The sequence below is a fragment of the Stegodyphus dumicola genome, chromosome 5 (genome assembly GCF_044657685.1).
Source record: "Stegodyphus dumicola isolate Sdum_Otavi_A_Nest chromosome 5, ASM4465768v1".
NCBI lineage: Eukaryota > Metazoa > Arthropoda > Arachnida > Araneae > Eresidae > Stegodyphus > Stegodyphus dumicola.
In genome coordinates this window covers 225,154,011-225,169,085 of record NC_140772.1, presented here as the reverse complement: position 1 = coordinate 225,169,085, position 15,075 = coordinate 225,154,011, and the positions used below count along the sequence as shown (strand labels likewise).

General features: G+C 31.8%; 1 protein-coding gene across 1 annotated transcript in view; it reads left to right on the top strand.

Annotated features, from left to right (window-relative positions):
• Nucleotides 1-420: 420 nt before the first annotated feature.
• LOC118189158 (uncharacterized) overlaps nt 421-15,075 on the top strand; it is a 52,620-nt gene continuing 37,965 nt past the window's right edge. The window contains exons 1-3 of the mRNA XM_035359706.2: nt 421-574; nt 5,430-5,671; nt 10,136-10,212. Coding sequence (XP_035215597.2) covers nt 5,480-5,671; nt 10,136-10,212 — 269 coding nt within the window. The 5' untranslated portion in view covers nt 421-574; nt 5,430-5,479. The remainder of the gene's footprint in view (nt 575-5,429; nt 5,672-10,135; nt 10,213-15,075) is intronic.

Genomic DNA, 15,075 nt, shown 5'->3' with positions numbered 1-15,075 from the left:
ACTAGTGAGATTCACCAAAAAAAAAAAAAAAAAAAAAAAAAAAGACTGATTTATGAAAGAGGTTACTAATTTTTGGCTGCTTAAATTGCGTTTTTCGCTGTTCTGCATTGACTTCAGGAAAGCCTGGTTAGTTTTCTAAGAGTAAAATGCAACGGTATTTTACAAAGCGATACAAAGAACTTCTAAGAATCTTGCTAAAACTATCTGCAATTTTTATTCGATCCTCTCAGCTGAAGTGTCCTCTTCAAACACAATTATCTCCCTGTCTCGCAAAACACCTTTTCATTTTTCCTTCGCTCAGAAAAGTTATTATTTCCAAAAGATTTATGATTTTGTGCGCAAGAAGTGGAGAAGGTGGTCCCAATCGTGGAGGCGTTTAGAGGTGGTTTTCAAAGACCCTCCCTGATGTTCAGTACCGCCTCCAAAAAGGGAGGCTGGATCAAATAAAAGATGATATAAGGGAGAAGTGAAGAAGATTACATTCGGGCGACGAAGAGTAGGACTTTGTTAAGTAACAGAGCTCCTCTCAAATAACAAAGAACTAAGCAGCTTTAAGGTCGATCGTAGGAAATAGGTAAGACATAATTTATGTATTTAACAACTGATTATGCATACTTAGAATGTTAATGAAGAGATAAATAGAGATAGTTTTCGAACTCTTTAACCTTAAGTAATGTTTCATACATTTTGCGAAAGCTATCAATATTCGTGGACTGTGATAATGTCATAGCAGAGAATGCAATTCATTTATCATTGAAATCTGTTGTTGCCAGGCAAACCGCTTTTTAAAGATCTACAACGTGTACATCAGCGTACACTGCAAATCAAGAATTTTATTCCGTTTAGTATTACGCGTAAAGTTTAACATTCACCTCAGCTTGAAAACAAAATACGCATCCAGTTTTATTGCATATGTTTTATCACTTGATCGTGTATTTTATTTTAGCATACTATCAAATATCTTCCATCTTATCTTCGCATATCATAAAAGAAAGAACACATTGTATTATCTGTTCCGATATCAGATTACCTACTGTTGAAGGCGAGGACCATACTTAAGAAAAATTATTTACATGTGTTATTCGCGCTAATGTGCAGACAAATGGAGTAACAGAATTTTTGATTAATATGTGCATTCATAAATACGATCGTTATGCCTTTATTTGTTTAATAGCTATGCATTACGTATTGGAAAACTGTTCAGTGGAAAAATCGAAACCTCGTATTAAAAATTACATGCATGTTGGATACCGTAATTGTGACGGCTAGACAAAGTTGTTGTTTCTTTATAGCTTTATTCGGAAATCAATCCATTTATATGATGCCACGCGCCAAAAAACAAAACATTAAATTTAAATTTGACATCATCAAAAATTTTAAAAACATTAAAAAAATACCGCATTTTTATTCAAGTGTTTACATTACTAATATAAGGTCATAAAAATTTCGCAATTAAAATGCTAAAAATGTTTCAGTGATTACAAGAGGAGGAACTGTGTCCTCAGAACATAAGATCCCTGGCCATCCAATACAGCAGAACGTCACCACTATGCTATAATTAAGAATCAATTTCCGAACTGACGAGCAATTCCTATTTATTCATAGCGTCTTTTTTCAACAAATAGGGCATTGGCTCTTAGTCAATATGCCTATTCTGCTGAGATGTTCGGCTAAGCAGTCGTGCCGTGTATCCAGTCTGAAATTAGCCACAGCCTCTCTACTTGGCCTGCGACTAAATCCATTCCAGTCATTACTGCTATTCTCCCAGAGTTTACCCTTCGATTTAATTGATAGTTCTGTGGATACTCTTCTGCTATTAGGACTGGATTCGGAAGTGTTTGTTTGTATGCACATGTCTATGTATGTATGTGTGTACACACACAGGCACATATGTATGCACATATATATATGCATACAATGAACACATCCATCAATCAATCAATACATACATTTTTGTACCCTGTCCTGATAACAGAACAGTACTGTTCTGTGTTGTAAGCTGGCATAAGATTCTATCGAATACTTCTAAGGGAATCCAAAAAAACGGAACTCTGTTCAATATATAACTCCATACCCCTCTTTGTCAAGAGATCTGCTTTTTTATTACCATCAATATCTAAAGTAGGATGGTATCCACTGAAATTCTATAGTTTTTACCGTTTCCACTTAGTTCCCTGATATCTCATTTTATTTTTGACACAAGAGAAGGCTCTGAGTAGTGTTGAAGAGCTATTGCCTCTGTGGCCGACTTAGAATCAACAAGAACGACGGCCTTTGTAAAAACTGAATCCTATATTTGAAATTAGACGCAACCAAAGACTGTCTAAACAAAGTAGCGGCCTAGTGCTTGTTAGCATGCCTCTGCAAACATAAGAATGTAGGAAACAAGTCCACAAGATGGCGTTGTTACTGCAATTTTTACCAATCAAGAGCAATGAAGTATTGTGAGATCTCTGTTTAACTAAGGAATAAAATATGCACTGTTTCGTCATCGAATAAGAATTTAGTACGAGGATGGATGTATGAACCGTGTATAAGTGTATGAATTGAGAAACGAAGATTAGGTATCTTTGAGATATATTAGAGAGATGGGCAACAATAGGCCTGCGGGCTGAATGCGACCTTTCTGACTGCTTAAAATGACACGTTATGAAATCCTGTATAACGGCATTTTCATCTTTTTCCTAGCAAAATTTGTAAGCAATCTACCAAAATCAGCAGCACAAAATATTTATAAGTCTATATCTAGAAGTAAGAAAAAATATGAGCAATTTAAAATGCCTGAAACTCTCGCTAAAGCAGCTAAGTAATAAAACTATAATTTATTATTAGAAAATGTATTTATATATCACCTACAAGGAAAATAAATTTAATTACTGCTATGAATTATTAGAAAAAACTTTAGTAAGTATTTTTAAATAGCTTTCCAAGTCATTATCCAAAGTTATCGAGATCTATTGTAGGAAAAATTATTTCAAATCTCTAAAGAAAAAAACCTTTGACCGAAAAAATTCCGAATGTTAAATTCAAAATCCAAAGTACTGAAAACGTAGCTATTGTTATTGATCGCAGATTAATTGACTTGTCAAGGGGGGCAAAACCAATCTACTATCAATTGACAATAACCAAACTAGATCACCTAGATAACTTTGTGTACTGACTTGGAAAGCTACTTAAAAATACTTACTAAAGTTTTTTTTTTTTTTTTCTCAGTTTGTGCCAAGAATAATTCACTTAACGAACTTCTTAATTAATAACCTATTTTCCTTTCCTTTTTTCATTGTACACGAGCAGAAAAAAAGTCATCGTTCATACTTTCAAATAATTTTAACAAAGTAAGTAAACCACATTTGGCATTATTATCGCTCATGATAAATATGCCCAATTTCAAATGCACCAATATGTAAATTCACGTATACCTTAGGAAATTTTGAATAAAAAACTCTAATTTTTTGCACGTATGCTTAGAAATACATCTATTTTAAGATGATGGTAAAAATGTTATAGGTTATAATTCAAAATTATTTTCGAAAAATTTATAAAAGTTATTTAAAAATGCAAATTTTAAAAAGAATTCACCAAACATGGGCGAATTTTATTTTGAATGAACCTGAATTTCGAAATGCCAAAGGAAGATTTAAATACGTTTAATAAGAAAGAGATATTAATATATATATATAGCAAGTTTAATGAATGGAGGAGCTTAAATTTTGAGAGCTATTTTTTTAAAACCTACTCGTCCGATTTTTACACAGCTTGACAGTTTCGCATAATTTCAGTCGTAGAATCGAAATACACAATTAGAACAATGCTATATATAAATCTAATACATATCCTAAGTCGCGCTTTCGAGACATGAAAAACGTAAGTTGAATTTCATCAATCGGGCCAGTAGAACGGGAGATATACGAACTGTCCCATTTTTTTTGGGGGGGGGAGAGGAGGCGGCAGTATACGTATTTTTTCCCTTTTATTGCGTGAACACCGCTTATTGGTAAACCAACAATTTTCGGTGTACGATATAGAATAAGAATGATAAGAATAAGAATGATGGCTATGTAACGCTTATATATATATTTTTTTTTCAATATGAATAAAAGTTGTAAGAATATAATTTATAAATTACAATTAAATATACGCCATGTCCGCAAACGTACTTACACAATTGTTGCGAAATCTACCGTTGGTCACAGACATATACTTCAACTACAAAAATATTTTAAATAACCTAAATATTTATATTTTGGTATTTTTTAAAGTCAAAAAGATAAATTTCATAACAAATACGAGATTTAATATTTTACTCGTATATCGTGCACCCTTCTTTATATTTATATTTATTTATTATAAAAATTAAAACGGAAAACTTTTGATTCCATGTTATAAAAATTGACCGAGATCTTTGATTTCAAAATTTACAGTTTTTGACGTCATTTTCAACTTGCTTTGCGGTTAATGCTTATAGTAATTCGAGATTATTTTTTTTCCCTTAAATGGGGAAAAAAAAAAAAATACCGATATGCATTTTAAGATTTAGTAATATGTAACATTCTGCAATTTATAGTATTGTTACACATATCATAGCGAAAGTCTTTTCACACAAGTAATTTATCAGTTTTCAAACGCTAAAAATACGTTAGTAATATTTTCATGCAGATTTATTATTTTAGAATCGTAATCAAATAATCATATAAAAAATTCATTAACAAAATATTTTTTAATTATGCGAATATAATTGCGAATTAGCTGTAAGCCAATGCTGAGACCTGCTAGTATGTTCAAGAATATGAATTCTATAAGACTCTATTATATTATTATATAAGATATAAGATCACCTTTTTGAAAAACTTAATCAACAATTTTGACGACAATCTTGATATAAATACTCGTCATTTAAATCTATTAACACCACAAACCTCTTTCTAAATTAATTTTTGCTTTTAGTTATGAACAGATGCAAACATTTTACTCTTCAGTTTGTATACAAACCTTGAATATTATCTTCAACCTTTAAAACTGAAGTATCACGATCAATTTTCGTTGAACCGGAGTCTTTTTTTTTTTTTTTTTTTTTTTTTTTTTGTAGCGAGTTTAAAATCTTCCTCCTTAGTATAGGGATCGGAAGAACGTTTCAAAATTAATTTTGTAATTTTTATGAAATTGTTTTAAATTTAAAAAATGCTAAAACACGAATTTACAACAGTTCTGTAATTAGAAGAGCGTAATTTTGTATTTAGCCAGTATTAATATATATCTTAATAATGCTATTTATTATTTTCACAAATTAAGTATCTTTTCTTTAAATAAGTTGTTAAGCAATGTTCACTTTTATTTTTCTTATAAAATTATTCTATTTTTCTCAGCGCTTTATTTCAATGTTGATTTTTTTTTTTTATGTTTAAGCTGCTCATATTGAATTTTTTTTTTAGAGTGAGCCACTATACGACATCCGACCAGACCAACTTACTCTGATCAAAATATGAGGTTATTTCTAGCACTTTTTCTGACGTTTCTCGTCTCTGTTCACGGCTCACCACACCCGCGGAAAGATGCATCTGCCAATGTCGAAGCTGATGCTGATGTTTCCGCTAATATTAAAGCATCTGTCAAAGCTGACGTCGCAGTTTCCGTTGAAGTGGATGCCGATGTTGGAGCAGCGATTGATTTAGGGGTAAGACTCAAATATTTCTCACAGAAACTTAGGATTTAGGTTTCGTAGAGTGAATTCAACGAACACTAAATTTTCATTAAGCGTCTCTAACTCTCTGAGCTAAAAATTGAAAAATATTAATGAGAATATAGCGAGGAACTTTTATTGTCAAGATTTCAGCTCTATAATTAAAACTGTTATGCCTAAATGAGATTTGTTGATGTTAATCGTTGATGTAATAAGCACATCTAACTGGCTTTTCTCTGCGCAAAATCTATGAATTTCTTAAAAGTTTCTGATAATTTTATATTTCTTTTTCATTAAATATTTAGATCTGTAACTAGAGTTCTTTAGAATGCTCGATATTTTGTTTCGTCCCCCTCCAACCAGGGCTTAATTTCTAAAATTAGAAGTGTCGGTGCCCTGTGGAAGACCGTAAGGAAAGAGGAACAAGAGTAAATAAATAAATAAAATGACTAACAATTTAAAAATGAAATATCTTCATACTGTGAAAATCATTAACAATTAAAAAATTAAATAGTTAATTATTATAAAATTAATTAAAAATATTTAATTAATATTTAATTAATTATTTTTAATATCAGTCAACTATTATTTATTAAATATTAATCAATTATTATTTAGTTAGTAATAAATAATTAATTTTTAAAGTATTTAAATAATTAAAATTAAATAAAATGTAAAGAGTTAAATTAAAATTTTAAAAGCGACTTTTAATAGGATTTTATAGGATTTTATGGAGCACACTCGACGCATATTCGAGAGGTTGACGGCTCGAATCCCGGAGAGAGCAATGCACAATTTTCACATCTCCAGAATCAAAGAAAACCAATGACTCGGATACCTAATGCCAATTGATATCATTTCCTTATTGTTAATGACCTTAAGGGGAATCGAAACCCACTATACCGACAATGTTAAATTGGCCATTTTCGATCTACCTTTTCTGAAAATCTACTGCAGGATGTAAGTTTGAAATTTTTTGTGTAATTAAAGTAGAATCATTCATTATATTGAAATGAACTTTTGAAACATTTTGAGTTTAAAGAGTAATTTCTAGAATATTGTATTAGGCATAGTAAAATTTAGCACCTTTTTCAACAACAACAACAAAAAAAAAAAAACAAAAAAAAAAAAATTAAGTTTATTGCAAAAAGCTTATTTCAGTAAATATTAGGAAACATAATAAGACTGGTAATCTATCCTGCGAACCTTTCGGTACATGCAGGGTTTAATGGAACTTCTATTTAGGATAAAATCCAACCACCATACTGTACCCGCTACTGGCCGAAAGATCCATTGACCTCGCCAACAAATATCCTTTTAGTAATCAAAATCAAAAATGCAAATCATTAAATTTACAGATTTACATTAAAATTTCACATAACAAAATATCCTATTTAGGATCTCAAAACTTTACTCAATCATTTATACAACTTGTATTTCATACATAAAATAAATCATTTATACAACTTGTATTTCATATATAAAATAAATCATTTATACAACTTGTATTTCATACATAAAATAAATCATTTATACAACTTGTATTTCATATATAAAATAAATCATTTATACAACTTGTATTTCATACATAAAATAAATCATTTATACAACTTGTATTTCATACATAAAATAAATCATTTATACAACTTGTATTTCATAAAATAATTGGATCATTTTCTTTAATAACAAAAATTATTTTATAATTGAAACAGAGACTAAAAATATTCTTTTCTTACAAGTTCAATAATAACAAACTATTAATCTTATTAATAACTTATTACAGTTTCAAACAAAAATACAAATCCTTTGCATATTTTAATTTAATAGAACCATTAACCATAATCAGTTCTTCTAATTAATAAATCATATTGTCTTTTTAGACATTCACAATTTTTATCTAGACTAGAATGTCTAGAATCTAACCCAAGTTTATATTTTTTGTTGGCTTCTTTACAATTTATGCATTCTGAGTCTTCCTTACAATCCCAATGGTTGTGACCTTTTCGAGCACATCTAGCACAAATCTGATTATTTATACAATTTTTATGAAAATGGCCAAATTCTTGGCACTTGAAGCACTTAACAACACTGAAATACTCTTTAATCGATAATCGGAACCATTTAAAGTTAATTTTCCCTTGATTTATTATAGATTTGAATTTGGCAGGCTGAACTTCAGTCACCCCAAAAGTTCAAAACCTCCATTTTCAAAAATGTGATTTTGTTTAATCACCGATTCTTGAATCTCTTTCTTTTTTAAATCAGCATCTATATTGTATAATATTATCTTTGGACTTTTCTTTTTTGGAGCCTTTGTTTCAACATCTTCTTTCAGCAATATATTTGATCTTATTTCTTCTTCTAAAATTTCAACCAACTTCTTTATTTACACAGTCTATAACAATTCCTCCGTTGTTAATTTTTCTCACATTTTTTATTCCAATCTTCAGCTGAGCCGGATCTATTGCTTCAACCACCTTCATTTTCATTTCTTCAGATGAAACCCCTTTCACCTTAGGGTATAACAACGCTACATGTTCCTCTTTTTTCTTAAATTTATCCTTCTTTTGATTCAATTTCCTTTCAACTCTTTGTTCTTGAACAATTTCAGCAAAGGACGTTTCAATTAAAGGTTGTGGTTTCTTTATCACTTCTAATTTTCCTTTCAGGTTCTCTATTTACAATGCTTGTGAAACAATATAACCAAATAGCATTTCTTGTGCTTTAAAGATCCTCTTACGAAGAGGTATTGTAACTCTAGAGGCATCTTCTAGACAAGTTTCTAGTCCACTAATAAGTGAACGAGCCTCCTCAATAAGTTCTGATTGAACAGCAGTCTCTGTCTGTACACTTTCATCCATTTTCAAGCACGCTATGTGGAGTTTGGATTAGACCTCTCCCCTTAGGATAAGTAAGCCATAAAAAATTAGCGTACCTGTGAGTAGTAGTTCTGAGAAAAGGTACATCGAGTATAAAAGTACATTTGGAGAAAATGCAATTTTATATAAAAATCCTCGTTTATCAAAGCACTCGATGATAAATTAACTTAGATTTTTTACAATTCCAATTTTCATAGAGATTATATTATGGTATTTTCAGAAAGCGGAAAGTGTAAAGAATTTCAATAGAGAATTTTGAAAGCTAAAAACCCCAAATCACTCTTTACTTAAGATTTTTGGCTTCCAGCATCTCTTAAAATATAATAGCAGCGTAAACACTCGACTATTACAATATGCTTCATATTCTTGTTTTCTAATTTTTCATGCACTTATATTATGCGTTAATTACATAATATATTTCATATTACTTTAAATTAAATTCGGATATTCTTTAAACGTTGCATTTATGTCTCTTGTTATAAGTAATTAAATTCCTTCAAGGCTTTGAAATGTTTTTAAAACGTCTAAGCAGATTGACATTTTAATATAAATTAGTATGGTAGTTTGACAGAAAAATAAAGTCTGATTGTTTGCTTAAATCTTGTTCTTGCGAATGTAATTTAATATTTTATAGCTTTCTACTAATGCTTGAAAACAATGAATACAATGGTCCCTGAGGAAATGAAAAAAATAGTCTCTGTTGCGATTTTGCGTTGAAACACTATAAATGGCTGTATAACTTTTCAAACTGTTGCCACAGAATATTATCGGCCTCTATTATAGTTGAAGAAATTAAATAATGAAGAATCTGTGTAAATGTATGTTTCTCCGTTGTGATAAAACAACGATACCTACAGAAATCCAATTTTGAATGACGTAATCCTACTGCGAATCTGGGCATCTGAAAGCCCAAATTTCAAATTTGGAATTTGTTTTATTAGCAATTTCATATTTTGTAAAACTTTAACGAATTTTTGGTTAACAAATTAGTAAAGAGTGATTTGGGGTTTTTAGCTTGTTCAATTTTTATAGAATTTTGAAATCTTTAAGGTTTTCTGGATCAATCTGCAACTGTTACAGCTTCTCTACCTCTTTTTTTAATCCCTGTTACAGCTTCTCTACCTCTTTTTTTGATTTGGGGTTTTTAGATTTGGGGTATTAAGTAAAGAGTGATTTGGGGTTTTTAGCTTTCAAAATTCTCTATTGAAATTCTTTACACTTTCAGCTTTCTGAAAATACCATAATTTAATCTCTATGAAAATTAGAATTGTAAAAAATCTAAGTTAATTTCAAAGCGAGAGATGGCAACGTTGTACAGAAAAAAACATTTTTATCTCCAGCGCATGAGACTGCGTATCGTAAATTCTAAAGATAGGCTCAATTTAAAATTATTTTTGCAATATTGCTCTTGAACTGAATTTTATTGTTTCAGTGCGAAGAATATGATATTTAATAAATGAAAGTAACACATAAAATGTTAAAAAAACGCCCCTTTGGACGTAATTTAAAATCTGAAACCTTTCAGATTTTTTTAAAATATTTTTTTCATGTACTGAATTTATATTCTTTCCATATGCAGGTTGATATAGGTATAACCGACGACTTTTCTGACGACCGCTGTGGCTGCGACTTCGAAAAACAACCTACAGACGAACAGTAAGTAACTTCTAAACTTCGGGGTGAGCTACAAATCTTCGTTATCTAAGCCTGTTTTAAAGAATTCCATTTTATGAATTTATGCCAAAGTATAATTCGATCGAATCATTTCGCAGACCGAATTATTCTCAAAATAGGGTGGAAGAATGGGGGAATTTTCTTTCCCTCCAGCATATAATTTCTCTCTTTCCGGAGAAGAGATGACCTTTCACGTGACCTTTGACATCACAACGGTGAGACGGTCGAACTATAAAACATGCTACACGTCCTGGTATTATTATACGGCATGATCACTTTGTAAAAGTTGGGTTACATCGTTTTTCTAAAAAGAGGGAAAAAGATTTTACATTAGCATATGTTTTATATAAACCTTTTCAGCTTTATGTAGAATCTAAGTTAGATTAATTTTACATGTTACACTGGCATCGTTTACTGCCATACATACGTTTTCTCTATTTATTTCAACTAAATTTCATTTCAACCCAGCCTAAAGTTTCACTAGATTAGCTAGTATGCAATTGGGTAAAACGAAATTAAATATAGTATCAAAACTACAGTTTGTTGTACTAACAAACAGTATAAAACTACTGTACAGCAATACCTATTGTACAGTTTTTTATGTTCAAACTAAAGCAAAATTTACACTTAGCAGCCAGCAAACAATATTGCATATAAAACAATTGAACAGTAACGTATAATTTTATGTAAAGCACTTTCACAATTTAGAACAGTGTTTCCAAAATTTTTTACCAGCGCAACGAGTTTTTAAAAATACAGTTTGTCCCAACATGTATGAAAAATTTTGCTTTGGGGGATTAAAAAAAGAGGTAGAGAAGCTGTAACAGTTGCAGATTGATCCAGAAAACCTTAAAGATTTCAAAATTCTATAAAAATTGAACAAATGGTTATAATGGTACGTGGCTTACAAGGATGTAAATGACGAGAATGGAGATCGATTTTTCGTTAAAATGTTAATATTTAGTTCAGCATTTAACCATAGAGAACGTTTTACCATAACAGAAGTAACTATTACATTCAGAGTAGTTCTTATTAAAAATGATATAGTCATGGCCAAGAAATTCATTATGTATAACAGAATTGCTTGTTTACGATATCCGCCAGCAAAAGACATATTCGCTGCAGTTTTCAACTGTATTTTAGTTGTGATTCATACTCTCGATATCACACAGCTTCCTTCATTGTTAAAAATTTGAAGGGAAAAAAAATATCTCTTGCCAAAAGAAATCCCTCTGTTTGGTAGTAACTTCTTTGAAAACCTCATTTCTTTTCACCCCTTTTTTTTTAGATTTCATAAAATTTTGAAACCTTCTGAAATTTCTGGCCATCTTGTGTATGCATAATTACATATTTGGTTCTAGAAACCTCTCGCACTTATATTATGACGCCATCTAGTATGGGTTCTTCAAGTGAAACATGTCCTGTAAGCACGAGATGACGACGATGTTGAAGCATTTCATTTGTTTACTGCAGGTTTCGTCCTGGTATTTCCGCTTTTTATATGCTACAAACAAAGAAAAATATCTAAACCTTTTCTCTTTTGATCCCTTGATGACCAAAAATTGATTTTTGATTCAGTGATGAGGCCTGTGGTCTACAAAAGTTGAAGGTAGGATAGAGGCTCCCAACCCTATGCCCGCAGGCAACATGGCGCCTCCTGATCGTTTAAAGTGTGTCTGTCGCTGTACGATCACAATAAAAATGTTTTAATATTCAATAAAATTATGATTCTATGTGAACATTTTCTCACTTTTAATGAAATTGAAATTGCGGTCATCGCAGATACCAGCACAAAGCGAAATGCGACTTATTTCGTTTTTTATGTGCGTGTATTCTCTATACAATTATAAATTCATCTTGAAAAAGCAAATGGTGTCCGCTGTCAAACATATATTCTAGAATGTTCTAGAATCTTAGGAACAAAAAAGTTGGGAACCCCTGATCTAGGAGAACTAAAATCCTGCTTATTATTAAGTATAATGAATGTATTCATCAAATTTAAACATAAATCAGCTACGAAAAAATAAACATTCGGACTGGTTCCAGCAAAATTACGACGCAGAAAACAGTGATAGTACATTTCGATTTCCATCTTTTGGATCTACGAAATATTTACGGCGAGGTCGAACAAATCTTGCAATCCTAGATCCACGTGTAATTTTTGACTGTTCAAAAAAAGCTTAACATTTAACACCTATAACACTAAATGTCCGATGGGCATTTTTACGTTCTGATTTTGGCAACACTGGTTGAGCAAAGTAACCGAGTATACAAAATCATAAACCTGGGCTTCCCAGATTACATCACACACATCACATATTCTTACCTTATGGGTCGACACTTTGTCGTTTGTGTCAAAAACAATATCTCTACTCCCAGGCCCATCAGGGCTGGGGTCCCACAAGGGTCCATTTTGGGCCCGCTCTACGTCAATATTTACACGAACGATATCCCACACACACAACACACCACTCTAGCAATGTATGCTGATGACACGGCAATTCTATCACAAAATGCATCTCACGGTTCAGTCATACAACAATTACAAAACCACATCCACACACTGGAGTCCTGGCTAACGGCATGGAAAATCAGAATTAATGTGGATAAATCGGATGCCATTTTTTTCACGAGGAAAAAGAATATTGACTATGATATCCACATCAAAATGTATGACACGCCTATCCCCTGGACCAAGCAGGCCCAATACCTAGGTGTTACATTAGATCAAACTCTCACATGGACCCCACACATCACAAAGCTTATTGCAAAGTTCCGGGTTCGTAAAGCTACACTTGCCCCCTTAATTGCCCGGAACAGCGTTCTCTCTACTGACAATAAATTACTCATTTATCCTAGGGTAGCGCACCATGCGCGGCACCTGTATGCAACGTACAAATGCTTGATCCGAGGGAGTTTGTGAACTTTACGTTCCACCAGTACTGTCTGTCTACGAGAAGAACAGCGAACGCTCGCCACAGTGACTGGTGGGTGACGGCCGCTATAGCAACAGGGCTAGTCTGTTTCAAATAGGGGCGAACAAAGGGTTGCTTTAATGTTATTTTGTTTTTGGCGACTGTTGGCTGAGGGGAAAAGAGTTATCATTCATCTTCAAGACACCCCTACGGAAAATGGGTCAACGCTACGGCAACAGAAACTGCAGAATAACTGGTGAGAGCTTTTCTTATGATAGACAGACTGCATATAATATGTCAATGTTTGGTAACAACAAGTTTTCTGCTTTTGTAAAAGTTTCAATATTGTAATTCATTTATTATCAGTCAGTTTAGTAATCTTTGTTTGTTAATTTAAATGTTCTTTAATTTTTTATTGTCTTACGTTGTTTTTTAAATAGTAAAAAAAATATTAAAACTGCATACAAGGTCAAAATGACCACACGTGTACCTTGCGTTATAATGAACATATGTTGTTATAGGTGTTAATAGCCTACTGTAATTAGACGTCTCATTGCTAACATAAACCGCACTTCGTTTTAAGCATATACAAATAAGGAGTGTTAATCCAGTTCACAGTTTTACCCATCTCTACGTGTAAGTTAACACATATATGTGTGTTTAAACGCATTGTAGTGTTTATAAGATGAGTTACACCTACACTGATACTGTTTTATTGGTTAGAAAATAATATCATTGTATAACTTCTGTAGTGTAAAATATCTCAGAAGTACTTGTTTTAAACACCTAATGGCTATCCATAGAAGTTAAATTAATAACCTAGTGAGTTGTTGTTGTCCTTATTACTGCCTAGTTATCAAAAACAAGATAAATTGAAACAAGTTTGAAACAAACTTTTTTTTTCAATTGTTTGTTACATAATTTCTTTAGTACTTTTCTCTCTGCTAAATCTCTAAAATATTTTTCAATATATTTTTGGATATAAACGTGCATTTACAGGAAATCGATTATTTTAAACGTGCGTAATTCAAGAATCAACAGTAAAAAGGTCATTATACTAATTTTCCTCTTATTGATCCATAAGTTCATTACCTGCGTAATTCAAGAATCAACAGTAATTAAAAAGGTTCAATAATCATTTAATAAATCTTCTAATTTTCTTATTGATCCTTAAATAGAACGTTCATTACCTGCATAACTGAAGAATTCAACTGTAATTAAGATCCAATTAAGCAGTTATTCTACTAATTTTCCTCCTATTGATCCATAAATAGAACGTACATTACCTGTGTAATTCAAGAATCAACAGTAATAAGGTACAGTAATCAATTATTCTACTAACTTTCCTCTTATTGGTTCGTAAATATTGGGCCATATAAAAAGTCTCCGCGGATATTTGGTACATATTTTAACAAAACTTTTCTGTTTTAAAAATTAATTTTAATCAAGTACATATTGACCATTATTATCTATGGCCTTTTGCCATTTTTCACGTAGCTTCATAATTCCATCGGTGCAGAACTTCTGTGGTTTATAGTCGAAAAACTTGGCCAAGTTGATTTTCAGTGGCGCTTTGGTCTGCCAATTTTTTGCCATCAAGGGTGTTTTGCAGAAATCGAAACCAATGATATTCAGACGGTGCAAAGTCTGGGCAAACGTGCATAATTCAAGAATCAACAGTAAAAAGTGGATGCATCAAAACTTTTCAACGAAGTTCCGTCCAATTTGTTCCGAGTCATCAAAGATGTGCGAAGCCGTGCATTGTCATGAAGGGAGCACAACCTTTCTGTTGGCCAATTCTGATCTCGATTGCTTCGTTCAGACGGTCGACTTGTGCGCAGTACAGGGCCGAATTGATGGTTTCGCCAGGTTGTAGCAGCTCATAATGGATAATTTCTCATGTGGCACCCAAACATCGGAGCTTCTTTTT